Consider the following 24,179-nt stretch of genomic DNA (forward strand, 5'->3'; position numbering starts at 1 on the left):
ATCTGAAGCCGTGGAAGATAGCAAACTATATTTTGACTGCTTTCTCTTCAGATTGCATAAATCTCCAGAGAAATATTTTCGGAGCATAAATAAGTGAAACCATGGATATTGATTCAGTCAATAAGGGGCTGTACTGTATCTTAATAGCCTTTTCTTTGAGATAGATGTTCAAAGTACACACAACCTTTCAAAAAGCTTGTTATATATGCAGATGTGTTTCAGTATAGTGTTTTAGTGTTCAGTATCACAGTACCTTGGCTCATATTTCCTGCAAATGAAATGAAGAATGTACACAACTTTTTGATGAATGGGGTTCGTGCTTTATCTGGGAAATGTCTGTCCTGTCTGCTTTGGTTAATATGCTAGTACTGATTGATATTCTGTTAGATCTGCTGCCCCATTTATGTCCAACAGCCACTGAAAAAAAACGTTAAATGTTTCTTAAATATTAAAGCTATTTATTCAGTCAAAATATACAATGTTTCCAGAAGCTTGGGACCAGCTCAGAATCTTTCTTGTAATCCATCCAAAATCCATGCATTTAAATAGCTTTCTTAACAACGACCTGGTAATAGAGGGCCATTAAAGCTCAAGTTGGACTCCTTGGAGTGAACTGAGACCTGAAGTTTATGAATGGTCAAACTTACAGAAGAGTGCATACATACACACAGAGACACACATGCTCATACAAACCTCATTCTTTTTACTGTGGCAACATGTCATTTTTTGAAAAGTTGCATGGACGATTTGGAAAAAGGGGAATAAACAGAGCAATAATTAAAAAAAATAGTGTATGGCCTGATAATGACACCAAAATGTATGCATACATGATTGAATGCTTTGGAAATATTGAAAGGATGGAGACGATCAGATGTTTGGGCGAATGGAAATTCTGTTTACACACACACACACATCCTGGGGCAACCTGGACCCTTGTTCCTCTTATTCCATGTGAAGCCATGTACATTCTTAAGGGAGAAGGTAGCCAAGTCTGTTGGGTGTTAGCCCATCACAATTCAGGGAATGCTGTGAAGTGGGGGCTATGGGGGAGAAGGGGTATAAAACCGAAGCAAAAAGGCAGATCAGGGAAAGATGGCATAGCAGTAGGGAAAAGATTGCAAAGAGATATGGAAAACCTGTTATAGAATCACAGAGTTGGAAAAGATCACAAGAGCCATCCAGTCTAATCCCCTGCCATGCAAGGAATATGTAGCCAAAGAAATGGGGCAGTCTACTAGGGGAAGGAGCTGAATAAGAGTTTGTGAATCTATGCATGTTTACTGTCTATACTTATATACAAGTTGACCTCATATATAAATTAAGGTCAGATTTTGGGGACAAAACTATTGATTTTGATATGACCCATGTATAAGTCAAAGCAAGAGTCATTACTTGTTATGTACAAATCCCTGCACAGCCCCTTGGAGCCAGCTGCCCATGGTGAGCATTGCCAACATTTTCCCACCCAAACATTTGAAAAGACCAGAAGCAGTGGCATTGTGAAGAGAGTAGAAGGTATCATTGCTTCTTTAGGTTCTTTCAGGACATTTTAACCTTTCATCATTCTACTTCGAGAAAGAAATGGTTCCCTTTTTTTTTTATAAAAGTTAAGTTACAGTACTCACTATCTAAAAATGTCACAGTCAAGTCCTGGAACGATTCCATCAGTGTCCTGGAACGATTCCATCTGAAAAATCCTGCAAATCTCTTGGGAAGGGAGGCGGAAAATGTCAGTGTGCTGGAGGAAGCAGAGACCACCAGCATGAAGCAGTGATCCTCCGCCAACTTAATTGGGCTGGCCACGCTGTCCGAATGCTGATTGCTGTCTCCCAAAGTAGTTACTCTACACCCAACTGAAAGAATGGAAAACAGAATGTTGGTGGACAGGAAAAGAGATTTAAAGATGGGCTTAAAGCCAACCTTAAAAACGGTGACATAGACACCGAGAACTGGGAAGCTGTGGCCCTCGACCATTCTAACTGGAGGTCAACTGTGATCAACAGTGCTGTGGGTGAAAGGGAGAAACGTATCAAGAGGAAGGTGTGTCAGACCAACTCTGACCGGGACCGCCTTCAACATGGAAATTGATGTCCTCACTGTGTAAGAACATGCGGCTCAAGAATAGGTCTCTGCAGTCACCTATGGACTCACCGTCAAGACACTACACTTGGAAGACAATTATACTCAAACACAAGTGATCGCCAATAAGTGACTCACTTTGAACCGTGGTCAAGTTGCCCTAGGTATTTCTGGGTGGATCGTTTCACTAACATTTAGAGACTTGTTCATGAGAATATTGGATAAATAGCTCAACCTCATGTGAGATCCAAATGTCTCCTAAATAAACATTTACTTGTTTATTCTCTCTTTTTTACCATTGTGTAAAAAACCCCACAAGTTAATAGTTGTTTTTAAAGCAGTTTAAAACAACTGTCCTTTCTGTCTTTTGGCTAGATTGTAATATGAGTGAATTATTTTGAGTTATGTTTAATTTAGAATTCTCTCCTATTTCTAAAATTTGGATCAAGTCCTTTTTTATATTGGCTTTGTGCCCTGGGAGTTGCTAAGATGTGGCTGATGACTTCTTCCCTTGGGCAATATGAGAGTATACACTGTGGTTCTTTCCAAAGCAAGGCTGATGTATAGAAGCCATAGGCTTCTTGGGTTACATGTGTGGAGCTGGGGCCTGACTGAACCAGACATCACTGGTTCCTGTGCCACAAGCAGAAGATTGACCAAAGTGGATGAAGAAAACGACAGTGCAACAGAGAAAAGATGAAAGTGAGGAGGGATTCAGCTTGTCAGGATCACTGAAGTCTCTTAGCAGTTCTTAAAAAGATGAGTCTTTTTAAAATGTGCACTGTGGTGAACAGACATATTGATTCTATGAAGTTGTAGTTTTAACTATACTTTCAAAGAATTTGACAGTATATCCTGCTAAGCTTTAAATGAAGGTGGTGTATTCAGAACTTGGAATGGGTGGTGGAGGAGGAGATTGGACTCATAAATCAAAGCCAAGCTCTTAAATGTTGTCTTTAATAATAAAAGTTTCTTGGCTCACCTTAGAAATGGGTGAAAAGAGGAGTTACGAGAGAAGAGATAGAGATGGGATGAGAATATGTTAGGAATTTCAGCACTGATGTTTCCATGATACCATTTTTTCTTTGGCTTAAAAAAGGGAAAGGAGTCATTTTGAGCAAGAGTTTGAGCAATACTGGGTAGAAGAGAGACATTTAAACTTTCCTCCATGTCTTGCAGGTTCCCTAGTCCAACTGTTCATGCCTGTTGTATAGTAAAAGGTAGATATTACCATTCTGAATAATATGGTCTAAAATAGTGGTGATTTATATTAGGAAAAGGGTTCATGCCATCAGTTTCTTTCAGCATGACAGTTCTGGCTCATATTCTCTTCCCTAAGTCATCTCCTAGTGTTTTGAGACTAAGAATGGTATAATGAAAGGATGCTATATCCTTCTAGATGTTGCTAGATTGGTCTCCTGTTCATCTGTTACCAAATTTAGATCCACATAGTTTTAGCAAAGTATCTGCATGAAGTGTCATCACACCAGGGATGGATAACTTTGACCTTCCAAATAATTTTGTTCTACAACTTCCAGCAGCCAATGGGGAGAAATGGTGGAGCTCATAGGCCAGCAATACCTAAAGGGCTGTGCTTCGTGAAGCCCTGGTTTAGTGGCTAGAGCAGGGGTCCTCAAACTAAGGCCGGGGGCCAGATACAGCCCTCCAAGGTCATTTACCCAGCCCTCACACAGGGTCAACCTAAGTCTGAAACGACTTGAAAGCACACAACAACAACAATCCTATCTCATCAGTCAAAAACAGGTTCACACTTCTCATTGAAATACTAATCTTATATTTGTTAAAATTGTTCTTCATTTTAATTATTGTATTGCTTTTAAGTGTTTTTTGCACTACAAATAAGATATGTACAGTGTGCATAGGAATTCATTCATGGGTTATTTTTTCAAATTATAATCCGGCCCTCCAACAGTTTGAGGGACTGTGACCTGGCCCTCTTTAAATCGTTTGAGGACCCTTGGGCTAGAGTATTGTACTAGATTTGGATCAAGTTCTAGTCTTCAATGAGGTATCAGACTCACTGGGCAAGAGTGTTGTGAGGATAGAACGAGAGGAGAAGAACCATTTACACCATTTTGAGCTCATGGATCCAGTTGCTAGTATGCCACATGGACAGATATGACAAGAAAGGTGTTCAGCTCTGCTGAACAAAATTCCATGTTTTTCTCTACTTGTTGTAGTATTAGAATTCATCATAAAGATGCATGCGAATGTGGGATGTGTTATCTACAGAATGGCATGATCAAGGTTTGTGTTTCTTTTTCCAACTCAAATACTTCATTAGTTAGATTCTGTAACTCCTTTCCTGAGCTTTCAACGTTAATGTTGCATATGTCCTAGAGCTGTCCTACTTCATCTGGTGGTCTGTTGGTGGATTTCTAGGAAAGAAACAGTTTTAGCCATTGGGCACAAATATGGTACTGGTTCTGGGACATTAGAAAGAAGTGCTTGAGACATCTAGAACAGAATTCTCCCTTAATTCTATTCTAGAGGCACATTTCTTTTTTGGCTCCTTAAAAATGTAGTTTTTCCCGTTCTTCAGTAAAATCCTCATCTTGGCACTTTCTATACATGTTGGACTACAAGTGGATGTATAATAAAGTGTGTATTAGTGTGTTTATCTAAGTTACTTGAAGTTTAAAAAACAATGTTAGTGAAGTTGAGAATTTTATTGATTGCCATTTAACTAAAATTGCATATTGCATGCAGAAAGCTGTTTTTATAATACACTAAAACTGTTACATTAAGTTTGTCTCTGTCTTAATTACTGTAATTAAATATTAATATCAACTCAATACAGAGTTTATAGTATGGGATAGGATGAGGTATTTTTTAATCGTAACTCTCAAGCAACCAGAAACTACACCTGGCATCTACCAATCCTCATGGGTGCTGGTTAACTGAGAGTCTACTGAATTAAACTACTAGTAGTTGTATTTTCACCTCTGGTCTTTACTTAGGGTCCCTTTACACTTAAATAAATCCCAGGAGGAACTGGGATATAATCTCTCTCCCCCATTCCTGATACATCATTTTTGCCCTTCAGGAGTACCCTCCAGAGGGCCCTGTGCTGCCAGCAGGCCCCTCAGGTATGTGTTTTGGGGGGAAATGGGGGGTGGGTGCCACTCCGCTACTTCGGGCTCCAGGGGCCTGAAGATTCAATCCTCACAGGTTCCTCACCTGCAAAGATCCAGATCTTAGCTTAAGGTACAGGTCTTTCCAGGTATTAAATTACTCTGGAGCAAACTGAGATATCCCAGTTTTCTCCGGATTAATTTGGTTTCACCTGATGCCTCAAGTAAAACCGAGAAAGGTTGTGAGATATCAGCCTGTCTGTAAGGGCCCTTACCTGTATAGGACTTGAATTATCTTCTTTTTCTCTGCTTGAGACTAAGTGAACTGCAGTGCTTATTTCAGCCAATGCTAAGGTTTAAAATTAGCTTGAAATGTAGATAAAGGTAAAGTTTTCCCTCTGACATTAAGTCTAGTCGTGTCCAACTCTGGGGGTGGTGCTCATCTCCATTTCTAAGCCAAAGAGCTGGCGTTGTCCATAGACACCTCCAAAGTCATGTGGCTGGCACAACTGCATGGAGCACTGTTACCTTTCTGTTGGAGCAGTACCTATTGATCTACTCACATTTGCCAATTTTCAAACTGCTAGGTTGGCAGAAACGGGCTAACAGCTGGAGCTCACCTCGCTCTCTGGATTCGAACCACTAACCTTTCCATCAGCAAGTTCAGCAGTTCAGCGATTTAACTCGCTGCACCACCAGGGGATCCGGTGAACTGCAGGTTTCAATGTATATCAAGACAAAAGTGCAGGGGTTTCAAGAGTTCTGATGCTGCTACAAAGTTTATTGAGAGAGCAGCAAATAAGGTGTGCACTTGGTGTACTGCCTATGGAAATGCCATGTGCTCCTCTGATTCCAAAGTAGTGCAGTTGTTATACACTATTTGTTTTCCCATTTCAAAAGCTTCTGAATGACCTAACACTTCTTTGCTTGCTTTCACAGAAACTCCCTCTTCAGACTAAGTCTATACAACGTTTCTCTTATTCAGGTATGTTCACGCTTTTAGTCAAAAACTTTATCTGTTTGCATAATTAATAGGCTATATAAATAGCCTTTTATATAAAATAAATAAGTAATGGTATGGTAAGAGAGGATGATGAGTGGGTTGGAGGCTCAGCCACCAAATATGGTATAGATTACCCAAATCTGACTGGGAGAAAATTGATCTTGCTATTTTGTGTCATAATGAATTTTCAGTGTGAGCCTTGGTGTTGAACATTCCCTATTTATCTCACTAAGATTATTTATTTATTTATCTATTCCATCATATATCTATACTGGTTTTCATTTTCAAAAATCAGATTGCAATAGACCATAAAATAAAAACAAATCAAAACATAAAAGTATGAAATTGCAGTATAAAGCAATAAAAGGGTAACGGTCCCATATTTAGAGAGAAAGTAGATATAAATCAAATAAATAAGTGCTTCGTGGTCATATATTTTTCTTGCTAGATTCTTTGTCTTCTGAGTTTTGAGCAAAGAGGGATGGGCTGCTGCCAAGAAAGAGCTTTGTATTAGACTCAGTTGGTCTTGTGACAGCTAGGCTGTGCAAGCTTAACTAAAACAATGCAAAGAAATCCTCAGCTTTTATTAATGCAGACATCAGCAGCTTTTGGAGAAGGCTTTCGCTTTGCTTTTCTGTCACTATTCCCGAGTCTTTGTTAGCTCTGTATGAGCAGAAAATGCTGAGGATGGAATTTTGTGGAATTCCATAATAACAACATGATAAGGCGTGAAAAGCTATCCAAAGAGAGTTGTGTTTGAAAATATGTATTACTTTTGTCCTGATAGTAGTGGCTTCATTTAGAGTAAAGTACTCTAAGAAATGTAATCATTTGTTCTCGTACTGTGAGCTACAGTACTGAAACCATTATTAAAGTTGTCGTGTCAGGTTTTAACAAACTCGGCCTCACAGGCAAGTGAGAGCCACCATGGTGTAGCTGTTTAAGGTTGGACTATATCTCTCCAGACTAGGGCTCGAATCCCTGCCCAGCCATAGAAACTCAAAGTGAGTGGCAAAGTCATACCTTCTCAATCTCAGAAGAAAGCAAAAGCAAACCTTAGGGTTGCCATAAATTGAAAACGACTTAAAGACACAACAACAACAAAAATAAATACGAGTCAGGCGTTTAGTGTTTTATATTGTTGTGACTGTGATGTTCCATTCATCTAATGAATAAACTGTTGAGATCACAGGCCTGAACACTAGTTAATGACTTCACTCCTACAATCATCTTTAGCAGCATGACTGTTTTTCAAAGGAAGTACCAAATTAGTTTCAGAACTGAAGTTCACATTTTAAAAAGACAGATTTGTCTCTGTGACTGGATTTCTTTATTTTTCTAATGAGCAGGGAATGAAAGCAGGATTTGAACAGAGTACAAAGATAAATAGTCAGAAGCTAATCCATTACTGGGCAAAAGAGAGGAAAGTGGGTAGAAGTGAAGCATATATCTTTAGGTATATGTCATGAGGCTTGGGATCTGTCCCATCAAAGGGCAGCCTAAAGAATCTGTCAGAGGCAGAGAGCTTTGAGGGATTAAGAGCTTCATCTTCCAGGGCCTTAACCTGAGTTTCCAATCTCTTGAGTCAACTGAAAAGTGGATGCTCTGGACTAATTACGTTATTTCATAATAATTCACACAGAATGAATAGGATATAGTTTAATCCTTGCTACTGTTTCATTCTCTCCACTGCTGGAAAGTTTCCGCTTCTTGTGGATTACTACTGTAGAAACAGATATCATTTTCTTTACATCCTACTTGTTTCTTTTTTGATGTGTGATTCCCTCTGAGGAAGAACATTGCTTCCAGTAATATCAATTAACCAGCTCCTCGTGTGGGGACATGAGAGAAGCCTCCCACAGGATGGTAAAACATCCAGGCGTCCCTCGGGAAACATATTTGCAGACGGCCAATTCTCTCACATCAGAAGTGACTTGCAGTTTCTCAAGTCGCTCCTGACACAAACAAAAAATTAAAAGGCAGAATGGTTTGCTGTATGATAACCTAATATAAAAGTGATCAGAGCTTGTTCTATAAGTGACAAATCCCAAACCAAAGCAAAGGGAAATGTGGGGAGAGGGGCTCAGGGAGAGAGAGAGACTCACCGGTGTTTTCAAACAATTGTTAAGACCATTGCTTCTTAAACGGTGAGTCCCTGATCCCAAATAGTTAGGTGTTGGGGTCCTGAAGAATTTGCCAATAGTTTTCTGAAAATTACCTATTGGCTATTTTAGACATTTACACAAATCTGTTCTGTAGGGCTTACAGTGGACTCTGCACAAGATGCTTCAGCTGTACTTCATAAAAATGAAAATCAACTTGTTTAGCATGCCTTGCACATGCTGATTTCTTATCAGTGAATGTTCATTTTTATGTCAATGTAGCAAAGTTGACGTAAAAATTTATCAGGCCAAAACGTGTCATGCATGGGAAATGTTTTAGAAGCCCTGTCTAAAGCCACCTCTGGTGTCAGATTTTTTAAATTTTATGTAAACCCCTTCATCGAATAATCAAGAAATGAATTTGTGACACATCACATAGCAATTGACAATATCAAAATGGTGTGTGAGTTTGCCTCCTTGGAAGATTGGTGGCAAATATAAGATCTTCATGGCTCAGTCAAAGAAATGTGCCACTTCTCTCTAGAACAGTGGTTCTCAACCTATGGGTCCCCAGGTGTTTTGACCTACAACTCCCAGAAATCCCAGCCAGTTTACGAGCTGTTAAGCTTTCTGGGAGTTGAAGACCAAAACGTCAGGGGACTCACAGATTGAGAACACTGCTCTAGAAACATTTTTTCTAGAGATTTGAAAGTTGAAGACCACCTCTTCTCCTAGCATCAGAAAACCCCCTTTTTTATTTCAAGGAACCCAGGACGTATCATTTTGCAGTCCTTGACTGTAACATCTGTGATCCAACATCTGTTCTGCCTTTCTATCAAGATATTCCAATTAACAGTTGTAGTGTTTCAGAGTACTGTGTGAACAATGCCTAGAGAAAATATTAGAATAAAACTTGCACAGATTAATCTCTTGGATTCTTCAGCATTTGCTAATAGTCATTCATTAAAGCATTGCATTAACACTAATTACTTTTAATGTAAATAAGACTTAACATTACAGTTTGATCAACAAGATTAGATTCTTTCTACCAGAGTGTTCTAGTTTTCCTACTTTTGACATTTTAAGGAATCTCATTTTCAGCATTTTCCACTGCATCTGATTATCTGATAGATTTCCTTACCCTCCTTTCCAAAAAGAAATTTAAGGAGAAATAAGATGTTATTAAGTATGCAGCTGTCAAAGCATATTTTGATATACAAGTGTTAGCTAACAGAAATGGAACTGATGCTAAGCGTGAGTGATTTCATTTTTTCCTTGGTTGCTCTGCTTTTTTCTCCTTTAATCAGGAAATTAACATTTCTTTCTATTTAGCATATGACAATCATTTATCACACTCAATGTATTGTGCATGATTTCTCCTCTTTAAGAGAAAGGAAGTAATACTTTTATCTTTGAAAAAGGAATAGCTTTGTTTACATACAATATTCTTATTTTCTTCTGATCATCGGTCTTTGAACTTTCCCTCATGAACTCATTAAACTTTCACGTTCTTTTTACATGAAGTGCCGCAGCAAAACATACTGATATATCTCATTTCACAAAGCTGTTGAATGATATTGTTATTTTCTTTCAAACCATGTCCCAATGTCTAATGAAATAAAGGGAAGTTTGTTCAGTGTGGCTGAGCTCTTACCTTCCAATTAAGCCTTTTCTTTTATTTAAGGCTGATGTGTGTACATCAGTTGTCTGCCTAAAACGAAAACTAAGAAGTGATACACATTTCCAGCAAACATTATAAGTGTTTCTGAAAGGGTTAAACTCTAATCCCCCAGTGATCACACAGAGCCAAGAAAAGGGCTTTTTTACAGTAGACTTCACAATTACGAGATTAGTTGGGAAATGTTGCTTTTTAAAAAACAAAACAAAATCCCCATGGCATGTTTTAAATAGTAAATTATGTCTGAACTGACTGAGCAAAGCACATTACTAGTGTGCATAAAACAGGGCCGTCTGGAGCTCGGTTGGTGGTACAGAGTCATGTGGAGCGGTACAGAGTCGTACTGAGAAACAAATGTTAGTTGACACATAAAGTTCCCGTTTTCTTCGGCACATCAAGTCAGAATCAAGGTTGCACTACATCTTTTAGTTATTGAAGGCTTTGTCATTCCATTATTCTTTTATTCCATGAAAATCAGAGTTAGCATATTAGAATTTAGGTGCTGGTAAGCAAGAACGACAGAACAGTACTTGCATATCTACAGGGAAAGCGTTACTGTGGAAAGAAAAAGCCATGGTGAATAGTGAACATTATTAATTAATTACTTTTGCTTAAATTCTATTAAATTCTGAAAAAGGTATCCTCCAGGGTGACTACATCCTGCAGAAACATACTATAGAACCTAGAAAATTCCTGGAGAGGACAAACCATATTCTGTCAGTAGGTGAAACCTGTTGGAAATAGCAACCTTCCAAGCCTCCACTAACTGTTTGTAAATGTGTATAATTGTTAACCTATATTGCATGCACATTTTGGTTTGCCAGTTTGATTGTACCCTTTTGGTGTGGGAGGGGCTTCAGACACAGGACTCCATTTTTGTTATGCAGTATGCTTTTAGACCTCAATGGAGGTGGATTGCAGTTTGTCTCTTTTCAGATTTCAGTGAGTACAGTTATACAGTTTGGACTACATCTATATGCTTAAAGACATTGGACTATGGACTAGTATGCTGAATATATAAAAGAAGTTTGTTAGTAAATCTGAGATGTTATTTTTAAAGAAGACTACTTTTTTGTCTCTTGAGTTTAAACTAAGAGGATTCAAGGGAGTGTATATCTTTTGGACAATTGCAAATTCAACTTCAAAGAAACAACCATCCTCTTCTAGCCAAATATATTTTTGTAGTGGCATGTCTTTATCCTTGGCAATTTAAAGACATAGTTCTTCAGTTTAACAGCTGAGTTACCTGTGTGACATTACATGAATGCTTATGAATACCACTTGTTCAAAGGGTCATTCTTTTCTTGACTAGTAGTTTTCAAAAGGTGGTCTCCACATGTTCATGATGGATGTGACATCATTTTTACCTTTTCAGTTAGGTTATGGTGCAGTTAATTCCAATTGTTTATGAAATTTCCAATAAAAAGATGGGTACTGATCCCATAGAGTTGTATAATAGAAACTCCCCTTCTCGATTTCCAAATTTTTGCTCACTCTGTACAGTCAAGTTACATCCTGTTTTTCAGGTGGATGTGTAGCATTGTGAAAGATTTGTGCATGAGGAGTGTCTTCTATATAATTCCTTCTCCTCCTCTCAGAGATAAAGGTCATGCATCCAAATAATTGGCATTAGGCCCAGGGAAGAAAAATAAATGGTCTCTTCACACAAAGCATACATTATTAGCTGATGGAATTTTCAGTGTCTGAAAAGTTACTTCTACAAATTAGTTACAATTGCTGTTCTACAGATACAACCAGGAGGTGTATACCTTTATAATTATAGTTTTTTTTTAAAAAAAAAGTCATCTTTCATTTTTTCTTACTGAAGTGAAAATGAAATAACAATCTTTACTTCTCTTTTTTTGAAAGAATGAAAATACCACAGGCAGTTGGCCTGTGATTCAAAACATAGTTATCTAGTTAGGATCCACACTACCCAACAAAAATAGTTGTTTTTGTGCATTGCCAATGAACTGAATCTATCTCTCATTACCTTATAATGAGGGTGCATTTGTTGTTGTTGTTGTTGTTGCTGTATGCCTACAAATTATATGCCTTAGGATCGTATCATGACAATCCTAAGGTGGACCTATCATGGTATTTTCCTGGCAAGATTTGTTGAAAGGGGATTTGTCTTTGCCTTCCTTCGAGGTTGAAAGAGTGTGAGTTGCCCAAGGTCACCCAGTAGGATTCAAACCCAAGTTACAGTCTTAATGCGCAAACCACTGCACCACACTAGCGTGTTATTGCAAAAACAGTTTACTGTTTATAATAAATTATTGTGGGTATATTTTTTTACCACCAGAATTATAATAATGTCCAAAAGTTCAAGTCAGGCTGAAGGGGTAGTCACATTTATTAAAAAAAATGTGTCTGTGTCAGGGGCTACTAGCCACAGTAACAATAGATTCAGAATCTTTCTTGACTACTCCATTTCTGGGGATCAAGAATACATGATGAGTTTGCTTTCATTCTCTGCTTGTGGACTTTCTGGAACCTGCTGGTTGATCACAGATGGAAACCAATGTTGGACTATGAACCTTTGGTTTGGTCAAGCAGAGATTTTCTGTTATTTCAAACCAGTTTCTGTTATTTCAAACCAGTTTCAGAGCTTGGGATTTATGCTGCTATTCTGGATTTAAGCTCTGTGGATGATCTTACATGTTTTAAGATGGTTCATGAGGCATCAGGATGAAAGACTGCATTGGGTAGTGATCTAAATGTTGGACTTAAGGCACTGGAAGACCAGGGTTTGAACAGATCTTGCTAAGAAAACCCCATGAAAGGGTCACATTAGTGTCTCCATGAATTGAAAATGACTTGAAGTAACAGAACATAAGGCATTGGTTGCATGACTTGGAGTGATTGTAATCGGGATAGCAGATTCTTTCATTTTCAAGGGAGATTAGTTGGCATTGATACATTTGGCTTAAGTGTAAGCAATGCTCTTTCATAAAAATGATTCCATGGTGTAGCTCTTGCTTGCTTTCATTGACAATAGTGAATGCTGTGGCCATTCTTAGAACAGTTTCATAGTAATTCCCTGAAATACATAAGGTATTGCCGAAATCCTATGGATGTTGGAAAAAAAATTAAACCCAATTGAATATGTAGATGCTCACATTTCAGTAAATGTGCTGAGGATTGCTTTTTAGCTTGGAAAGGTTAGCATGCCAATGTGATGTTTCTCTGCATTTTAGAAAGCGCTGTAGTCAAGGATACCATTGAGGAGGGGGCAGGAGGCATTCAGCAAGGTGCAAGTGATAGATATATTTGAAATTTAGGAAAACTGGTAATAATAATTTAAAAAATAGTCATACAATGGGAGAAGATAGGGTTCCTGCTTAGGTTGTACTGAGTTGTCAATCAGGCTGGCCTGTCACAGATTTTTAGCTGTTGTTTCATGTTAGTTTCACTTAAAAGAGTTTTCTGGATATCTTACCTTCTTCTATATTCATGTAAGCAATGCTGAGAATTCCAATGTAAAGTGAGGAAAGGGCAGAAGAGATGATGTGTTGATCGGGGAACTGAGGAGGAACGCAGCTGCTGATGGGTGGCAGAGAAAGTTCAGCCAACAGAATGTTACATGTACATACCCAAGGTAATCCGTTTGATCCAAGGTTTATCTAAAATTTGGCATTTTATTTGTCCGGAGACATGCAGAGATCTGCCTTACAAATGTTAAAGCTGTTGCCTCTATTCCAAAAGAATGTAACATAATTAATTGCAGTTACTTTTAGTATAGACTCCCTGCTTTTTCTGCCCTGGTCCATTATGAAGCAGAAATACAACATTTAGAACACATATTTCTGTCATCTTCCCCCCAATTTCTACCAGTTTTTATTTTCTCATATTCCTGCTTATATATTTGTATTTTGAATTTTGTAGGAAAGTTGCAAATCTTGATGTCTAGGTTACAATTTAGTCATGATTGTTCCATAAATCTACCAGAGTGATTGTTATTTGCTGTCAAGACATCAAAGAGCCTCAGTCATCAACTCATAAACTCACGGCAGTCATGATGTCTTGGTCCGAATCTATCTAGAAGTAATTTTTGAGTTGTAAGTTTTTCGGGCTGTATGGCCATGTTCCAGAAGCATTCTCTCCTGACATTTCACCTGCATCTATGACAGGCATCCTCAGAGGTTGTGAGTTCTGTTGGAAACTAGGAAAATGGGGTTTATATATCTGTGGAATGTCCAGGGTGGGAGAAAGAACTCTTGACTGTTGGAGCTAGGTGTGAATGTTTCAATTGGTGACCTTGATTAGCATTTGATGTTTCAATTGGTAACCTTGATTAGCATTTGACAGTTTCAAGGTATGCCGTCTTACTGCCTGGGGGAATCCTTTGTTGAGAGGTGATTAACTGTCCCTGATTGTTTATTGTCTGGAACTCCCCTGTGTTTGAATGTTGTTCTTTATTTGCTGGTATACTTTTAGAGTTTTTTTAAAATACTGGTAGCCAGATTTTGTTCATTTTCATGGTTTCTTCCTTTCTGTTGAAATTGTTCCCATACTTGAGGATTTCAATGGTTTCTCTGTGTGGTCTGACATGGCAGTTGTTAGAGTTAGAGTGGTCCAGCATTTCTGTGTTCCCAAATAATACTTTGTGTCCAGGTTGGTTCATCAGGTTCTCTGCTATGGCTGATTTCTCTGGTTGAAATAGTCTGCAGTGCCTTTCATGTTCCTTGAGGAAACACAACTTACAAACTATCTACAGACCCACTAAAATAATCCAACAAATGCTACAAGAGGGATCATCTCACCTCTGCAGAAGCCTACTGTATACCATGCAGCTGTGGACAAGTCTACATAGGGACCACCAAATGCAGCGGCCAAACACGAATCAAGCAACATGAAAGGCACATCCTACATGTTGATACGTCAGCAAGCCTTACTCAACTTATTGCCATGCGGCATAGCCTTGATTCTTTTGGCACTCTATACCCATATTTCATGTAGTATGGCCATATACCATAATTCTTTTACCCAAGTATAGTCCTGCATTTTCACCCACCAAATGCCTTCTTATTACTTCCATTTATTTAGCACTCAATAAGGCAGCATGCTCTATTTTCTCAGTGTGAATGAACAGTGTTTTGTATCACCCTGTGGTTGCTCTAAATCTGTGCTTTGGTTTGAGATAGGGCTCTAAGATCAACTGTGACCAGTCAGGTGCTGTATGCTCCTTAGATAAAAAATGGTTGGAAGTAATAAGGAATGCCAGAAATGTCAAACTCAGAGGGCCAGAAGTTACTCTTAGTTTCACTAGTTATTGAGGATTACAAAACCAATGTACCAAAGAGAGTGAAATTTGACACTCTCTCTCTTTTATGACAGCAGCAAATTTAAAGGCTTTCCTTATTTGTTAAATCAGAATAAGAGCAGATTTGACCTTTAGCCTTTCTTTTGCTTATATTCAAGGTATAACTGACCTTATGGTTTATGTAAGGCGTTTTTTTGAATACTGAGCAATGACAAGTTTTGTGCTTCCAAATGAAATGTTTATTTCTGTAAGCCTGAAATGTAAGCTCAGAAATGAACTAAAATCCCTTGGTAAAATTCTTTAGAATCAGTATTGCATATTTGCTACATTACATCAGCACTGTTGTGAGTTTGAACATGATCTTTTAATACTTGGGGGTCCATGCTACGTGGTGTATGTGCCTATGCACGATTCAGTTACAAACTCCTCCAGTACTTTTCTTTTAAGGAAAGGTAAAATGCATAATTACAAGTCCTTTGGGTTGGAATAGTTGAACATCCAATATACATACAAATGTGCTCTTGTGCAAATCCTAACAGGGACAATCTTATGACCCAAAACAGGAAATGGCTTATTTTGTATGTCGATGAACGTAGAATGGGATAAAAGATTTTCTCCCTGTATTAAACCAGGAATTTTCACCTCCCAAAAATGGTTTGGTACCAAATTTGGCATGGTGATTGTCATTCTTTGGAAATTCATGTAGGTGTTGGAATTGCAAACAAATTAATTCAACAAACTGCCTTTTTTAGCACCATCTACTGGCATATTTCCCCCCAGATGGCTACATATGCAAGGAAGTCTAACTTTTAAATCCAGTAAAACTGCAAACTTGTTTAAATGGGAGTAACAAGGGCACATTAAAGTTCCACTCATGCATTATAAATAATGTGTAATTGTTGTTTGGCAAGTGAAGCATCGATCTTGTAAAGGATCTAAATTAACCCCCAGATAAAACAGTGGCTTGCAATGGGAGCATAGCAGTTGTTTGTTTAATGTTTGAATTCTCCCTGCATGCCCTCTGAACTAGGTTTAGTTTATCACTGCTGCATAAAGTAGTTTTTTGTGATATTTTACAAGTGTAGCTGTTGATAAATCCAAAGTAAAGAACCTAGTAGTGAGTGTAGCAAATTTTAGAAGAAAGCTCTTACAGCAAAAATTCTCAGGCATAACTTCTTTTGAGTTCCATGAGATTTACTCCCAGGGAATAGTTATAGCATTGTGGTTTTTATGTAGCGTGGAATAAACCAAACAGTTCTCTTCTTCCCTCCCCAACCTGGTTCTACCACCAATACTTAAAAGCATTTCATTTTAGCTTTTGTTCGCCTTTCCAGTTTTCCCTGGACAAATGTAATCATGCTTTGTCTTCTGGTAACCATTTAAGCTGACATGTGTTTTACAGCTTCTTTCAGATGAACAGCTAATACAGGAGGGATTATTGCAGCGGCAGAGCCCGGAGCTACATGACAAAGTCACTCACACAGACTGAATGGCTTAGCTGCTCATGTAGTGAGGGAAGAGTTGGTAGAGATAGAGATAGACCGGCCCTTAATCACTCACCTGGGGCCTTCCTCACCTCTGCCACCTAGGATACAAGCTCCTTTGCATGTTTTTGTATATATAGCCTGGTGAAAATTTTGATTCAAACGATTTTCCAAGCTGTAAAAACATTAAGAAAACAAAACAAAAATGATTCAGGACCCAGATTAATTCACTGTAAATGCTTTAGATAGGCGTCCTATTCTCTGGATACTTATTTTACACAACTAACTTTACAAACAGAGTTGGAAATGAATGTGGAGACTATCTGAAGGTTGTGTTGACTATGGTGTTCCATATTCCACCCTTCATTTGTGATAGGGATGGACAGATAAACTTCATTTTCTTTGAACTTTGAAATTGAAGTACATTGTTCATTCCATCTTCTTTCCAATGTTTTCTGCAGAAGTTTTGGTAGAAATATGAACATGGGTTTTTAATAAATGACTTTGGGTGAATATGTTTTTGTATGTCTGCAAGAACATTTCCAAACACATAGATTTTTATAATCAGTTTTTGCCAATGTACACTTTGGTATCAGATTTCCCACAATTTTCTGTTGTTTTTTTTAATGTTTTGTCTTATATCTGTTATAACAGGCTGTGTTTTTTATTTAATTTTAGTTGTTAAGTTATAATTCGTGGTTATATGTTAGGTTGTTTAAATTTGTTAGTATGGATGTATTGTTGTTGTATTTGGGCATTGAATGTTTGCCTTTTATATTTGGAATCCGCCCTGAGTTCCTTTGGGGAGATAGAGCAGAATATAAATAAGGGTTGTTGTCGTCGTCGTCATCATCATCATCATCATCTCTGGGGGAAATATAAAACGTAACTAACATTAGTGTTTAGGTTGCACATTAGTTCACAACAAATTACATTAAACAACCCACACCCCTCCCCTAGTTAATAGTCAGTATGTTTTAGTATGTTATGCTAAAAGTTGTACTTTTTAATGGAAAAGGACCAACAGGGTTCCTTAAAGGACTTCAGAGATTTACAAATTTGCTGTGGTGTTAGCTTTTGTGAACTATACTTTGTGTCATGCTTTAATGTGTCTTCAGTTCTTTCTCCAATACTTTCGCTGAAACCCTTAAGGCTTTATCATCAGTTGGCAGGTGTATATACACACACCTGAGTTCAGGTAGAACAGGGAAGAAATGGAATAAAGTGAATAAATACTAGCATTGCAGTACAGATTAATAGTGGAAGAGGACACATCTCCTTGTTAAATCCCTAATAATCATATATCCTAATAAGATTTAGTTCTGTATTATGTACTGGAGTCTTTCTTCAAAACATCTTTGCAAGAGATTTGCAAAAGGGTAGCTTAGTAGCAGAGTTTCCCAGTGGAGCGAAATATTCCCTATTAGATTTTGAATGTTACTCTTATTTTACGTATATGTGTACAGATTTATATGTGTGTGTATGTGTGCTGTTTCTTCAGTGTAGGGGGCAGAAGAGTGATTCTACATTGGCTGTGTCAATATAAACATTACTGTTGTGAATAGCTACTGTGCTTATTTTGCATCTATCTACAGTTGTCATAAATTTTACATTTTGTTTTACTCACAATGTATTAGTTGTGAGTTTGTAAGTAAACATTCATGAGATTCTGCTGGCACGATTCTGGGTTGAAATATACACAAAGAGCTGTGTGCACAATCAGTCAGTTCCAGATTCTCTTCCCCACTGTCATAGAGGATTGGGAAGCCATCATGCGACACTACAGGCGTCTCAAACTAATCTCATGCGGCAGATCCCGTGGCCCATTCATACTGTGTCATACACCTAGAAAGCTGGAGAATTATCCTTCCTTTATAACGTGCTGGGTCATGCTCTCCCTGTCAATCCTGAGGTAAAGATTGCTCGCTAGGGAACTCTGTCCCCGTTCTGTGCCTGAGGATTTTATTAAAATACCAAGAGGGAGAATCGCAGGAGGTCAGTTTAGTAACCTTTAGGTCACTTCAGGTTCACTGTGTTTTTGAAAAGCAAGCTTGTCCCCTGACTCTTTCCTCCAGCCATAGCTTTGATATTTTACTCTGGGTCCTGAAACCTGTAAAAGAGGTGTTTCCAATATTCCCCACACTGAAAGGAGGCATTTGTGGCAGCCAGGTATAATTGAAGGTCAAGACGCAGTATAATAGCCACGTTTTTCCCCCCTGGAGACTGTTGATCCTGTCAGGTGATACACTTCACTATACAATATTCTTCTTTCTTTTAAGTGATGTTTACTTCTTTGTACACAGCATGTATACAAAGAAGTAAACACCAGAGATGTTTTTCAGAGGAGTTGGGGAGGAAAAGCATAAAAGTTAAGGATGGTGAAGAAATTATTCCACTCCTTTAAGAGTATTTATTTATTTATTTATTTATTTGCTGTGTTTGTATACTACGTTTCTCAGCCCATAGGCGACTCAAGGCAGTTAACAAGGTAAAATTCAGTGCTTACAATATCATAAATACAATTAAAAACATAACATATAATAAAAACTAAACAAATCAATCTATATAAATAAAAATGTAATGTTCATTTGTGGGATTACCAGAACTCAAAAACCACTGGACGAATTGACACCCAGTTGGGACACAAGACACCTAAGAACCCAATGTATGTCCTTCACTCAAAAAAAATTGATTTTGTCATTTGAGAGTTGTAGTTGCTGGAATTTATAGTTCACCTACAATCAAAGAGCATTTTGAACCCCACCAACGATGGAATTGAACCAGACTTGGCACACAGTTCTCCCATAACCAACAGAAAATACTGGAAGGATTTGGTGAGTGGTGTTCTTTGGTTTTGGAGTTGTAGTTCACCCACATCCAGAGATCACTGTGGACTCAAACAATGATGGATCTGGACCAAACTCTACACGAATACTCAATATGCCCAAATATGAACACTGATGGAGTTTGGGGAAAATAGAATCTTGATATTTGGGCGTTGCAGTTGCTGGGATTTATAGTTCACCTACAATCACAGAGCATCCTGAGCCCCACCAACGATAGAATTGGGCTAAAACTCCCACACAGAACAGCCATGTGGGCCACAGCAACACGTGGCAGGGGACGGCTAGTAAAATATAAATTCATAGTGTCTCCTTGTTAAAAACGTTGTCCAGTCTCATTGTTGTCATTCAATTTTCCTATGTCAGTTACTCTGCATTTGGAAACGCTTGTTCAAAAAGCCACGTCTTGACTTTTTTTCCGGAATGTTAAAAGGGAGGTGACCGATCTAATCTCTATAGGGAGGGCGTTCCATAGACAAGGGGCCACCACCGAGAAGGCTCTGTCTCTCGTCTCCGCCAAACGTAATATGAAGAAAGAAGGAATGTACAGGTCTGCTGTATGTATTTTTGCTGATTGAGAAAATAAATGGTGCTGCCTTTGTTACAAGGTATGCCGATTCTGTATTGTAATGGGGAAGATCTTTACCTACCTAGAATATGTCAGTTTGTTTGAATAGATTGGTTGGCATATACATGTTCTCCTTCCCTTGTGACCTGTTGCCTTAGTTAGGCTGACCCTGGCATAGAAGTAAAATAAAAGTACGCATGACAAGACACATGGTTGCTGTGTTATTTGATGATTATTTCCTCTCTTTTGTTCCTGGGTTGTAGAATATTGTGAAAATATGAAGAACATTAGTTATTTAATGATTTCGACCCATCTTTCCCTCCCAAAGACATAAAAGGAGACATACACAGTTTCCTCACAAATTTATTTCCACATAAACACTCCAAGGTAGCTTAGATTGGGAAATATAGCATTCGGTTCAGGGTTACCAAGTGAGATTTTTTTGACTGAGTGGCATTTTATACCTGTGTTTTCCCAGTACCTAGACTGACATCTTCTGAAGCCAGCTGTCAGTTTATTCTGCACTGAGCTGGCATGAAACATGTTTGAGTCTTTTGAAAAAGCTTGGTACAAAGGCAACCAGTTCCACTTACTCTCTCACATTTTCAAAGCTAAAGACTGGCACACAGTCTACATCACTGGATTTGGAGGAATTGAATGTTTGCAGGTTAACGTTATGAGGGAAAGTAGAATCTACAAATATCTGGTGCTGTTGCAGCAGATCCAAGGGATACAAACCTCAGTTAACTGCCTCTGTTGAGTACATGTACACTTGATCGGTGAAAGGGAATTGATTTATGCGCTGCCAGATTGCTTTGAACTTGGAGATGGCAGAACAGTAAAGAGATGATAATACCCTTGGACACTTGTACAGAGATCATTTGGAACAGCTAGAACCTTTTGGAAAATGTGTTGAAATTCTGTTAGCCCAATGGAAATTTGTCCTGTGAAATCAATTGAGGAAGCTCCTTAGGGATATCCAGAAGGTTAAGATTACAGGAGTCATATCTTTGTGAATAAATGGAAGGAGACGTTGTCATTTGAAGACTGGCTACCAGTTACAAGTAGGTGCCTATCCCTTTTTTTTTTTTTTTTTTTGTAAACCTTGCCCACTTGCACACGCTAATATTTTTCAGATGTGTTTCCAGCTTTAGTTATCAATAGGGCACGGATATCTATATTGTGATATTACAAAAATGGTATCAATAAAAATAAACAATTCAAAAACAATTTTTAGTCTTTCTTTACAGCCCCAACTGGGTACTAACTTATTATTATACTGTAACTCATGAAACATAACCTACATAAATATCAAAAGGAGAAAAATCCAAATTTCGGGTTTAAGAAGAAAATAACCACAAATCAAAAGACTGCTGCTATTTGTAAATTAACACAACCTGAAGAAGGATCCCCCGAAATAAGGACATTGTACCTGGATTATTTGTCGTTGTGTTATATATATATATAGACACACACACACACACACACACACACACACCCCAGACATTTGGACGTTTCTCCTTTTGATATTTATGTAGGTTATGTTTCACGAGTAACAGTATAATCATAAGTCAGTACCCACTTGGGGCTGTAAAGAAAGACTAAAATTGTTTTTGAATTGTTTATTTTCCAGCTTTAGTTATGTCAAATTTTATGCCATTTCTAGACATGGTCAAGTTTGGAATTCTTTATTACTACATTTTAAGGTATCTTTGTATTAAAAAGTGTCTTTTACTGTGCTTTTTGTGTTTTAGTTTGTGCCATTTTTCCCAATGGCTTGTGGCTAAATGCAATAAAATACATCATTCCTTCATTTGTTTCCCATTACACAGTTTCCTTGCTTAAACCTATGACTGTCAAGCTGTGAATCAAGTCTCTCAAAAGAAGGAGCAGACTGTCACTAAAAGAGTTACAAACTCCATATGGAATAGGAACATAATAATTGCCTTGCTGAATCAGACTAAAGGTTATATCCACCCTGTGCTTTCAACAACAGTTGAAAGTTGTATCCTTTTGGGAAATTCAGAAGCTGAGCATGTTAGATAGAAAATATTTTCTGGATATGGTACTTCTAGAATCATAGAATCATAGAGTTGGGAGAGACCTCATGGGCCATCCAGTCCAACCCCCTGCCAAGAAACAGGAAAATTGCATTCAAAGCACCCCTGACAGATGGCCATGCAGCCTCTGTTTAAAGGCCTAGATATTTTGCTTTTGAATTTGGAGGTTTCGTTTACCTATAATGGCTAATACTTGCTGATAAATTTATTCTGACAGTGGCATTAGGAGTTATTTCTATAGATCAGATGGTGGTTCGGTTTGCAAACCAAAAAAAAACCCAACACATTGAATTTAGACCCTAAATTTCATAATGGCCACAGAAAAATGTATAGTCAGGGTTTGGAAAAGTTACTTTTTGGGGCTGTGGTGCCCCAAAACCCTTTAGTGAGGATGCTGTGCTGGTTGGGGGATTCTAGGAATATTAATTCAGAAACTAGCATTTCCAAGCTCAGATAAGGATGATGAACTAGATGGAACATTAGGATGATACAAAAGGGCTTTACATTCTGCAGCATCTGGTACTAAATGAAATGAATGAAAATGATCTCTTGAGTCCTCTTAAAATTTCTTGGTATTCATTATTATATATCCATCAGATTTATTCTCCTATGTTTCTTATTCTGTTGCATTAGTTCAGTTCACAAGCAGCATTTGTCACTTTTTGCCATTGAGCTTATGTAAGAATTAAGATAATTATAGTTTATAGTTCTACTGTTTTCTATGAGTAGGTATGTGAGCGGAGTGATAGAGAAGCTAAACAAATGAAAAATGATGTAAACTTGAAATGTATAGAGTGAAGGCACACCATTAAGTGATGAATTTCTTTCCTCTTTTTGTGTTTTAGAAATGCTTATGATCTCAAACCCTGCATTTATTTCTCCAGTCTCTGACCTTCAACAGTGTTTTAATTAAACGGGAGAGATAGGTGGGAATGGAAATTGAAGGCTAACACTCAGAATGATGCGAATGGGAAGAGAAATAGCAATGGCAAAAGTGCAGAAAAAGGAGAAAAGTACAAAGGAGTTGGCAAGGAAAGACTTTAAACACACGCACACCCTTGGCATTGGGACATTCTTTGCAGGAAAAGGACATGGAAACAAATTCTTTGCTGGGAAGGAGCCTGGCACAGATGGTTGGAGCATCAGGTGCTGAGATCTGGCAGTGAAGAGGAAGAGAGTGATGCAAGGCAAACTGTAGAGATAGAGGCAGCAGTCAATCTGAAGGCATATCTTCCAAGAGTTTCTATGAGGAAAAAAATAGAACAAATGTCAAGCGAAGCTTGGGGAGAATTTGGATCTGGAGAAAAGGCAATTCATCCTTTTTATTCAGGGAACTGCAGAATGTGAGAATATGAGTTCCTTAAAAAATAGCATTTAATATTATTATTAAGTGCCACATTTTGTCATGATTCTTAGGATATTGCGACAAAATATTTCCCTATATACCCTCTGATTTGTCTTTCTCTAGTATGGATTGTCGGTGGCCTCCACCTTTAATATAAAGTAGGAAGGTTTCTATGTATTTTGGGAAAAGCTGGATTCAGTGTGTTATTTTCCTTGACTTCAAAGTAAGACAGTGTATGTCCTCAAGTTTGGTCAAAACCAACTTGGTTAAAATTTTGATTGGTGCACAGAGATATCCTTTATTTTTGTGTGGCTGCCATTTGAACTTGGTTGATGGCTAGCATACTTTGATAATACACAGTAGCATTCTTTATCCCTCATTTGCTTTCTGATACAGTTTAGGGTGGCACAGAACACTTGAGCAGAAAGGGAGACAACTGTGCTATGGCTTCAGGTTGTTATCCTCAAAAGCAACCTGTCATGGTAGCTGGTGTTAGTATGGCAGGTTGCTTTTAAAGAGTATGCTTTGGCCTTTTTGCATCTGCTAAATAGCACACCTCTTGAGAGCACCAAGAATGACCCTCCACCTATACTACCATAGGTTCTGGTTTCTTTTTTCTTCCCTTTGGTTTTAGACTCTTGTAACTGTTAGTTGGT

The 24,179-nt window shown here is 38.1% G+C and overlaps 1 protein-coding gene across 9 annotated transcripts in view; it reads left to right on the forward strand.

Annotated features, from left to right (window-relative positions):
• SEMA5B (semaphorin 5B) overlaps positions 1–24,179 on the forward strand; it is a 498,410-nt gene that overhangs the window by 322,328 nt on the left and 151,903 nt on the right. For all 9 annotated transcript variants that reach the window (XM_067473384.1, XM_067473381.1, XM_067473388.1 and 6 more), the window contains one exon: positions 6,114–6,159. In XM_067473384.1, coding sequence (XP_067329485.1) covers positions 6,114–6,159 — 46 coding nt within the window. The remainder of the gene's footprint in view (positions 1–6,113; positions 6,160–24,179) is intronic.

The sequence above is a fragment of the Anolis sagrei genome, chromosome 1 (genome assembly GCF_037176765.1).
Source record: "Anolis sagrei isolate rAnoSag1 chromosome 1, rAnoSag1.mat, whole genome shotgun sequence".
NCBI lineage: Eukaryota > Metazoa > Chordata > Lepidosauria > Squamata > Dactyloidae > Anolis > Anolis sagrei.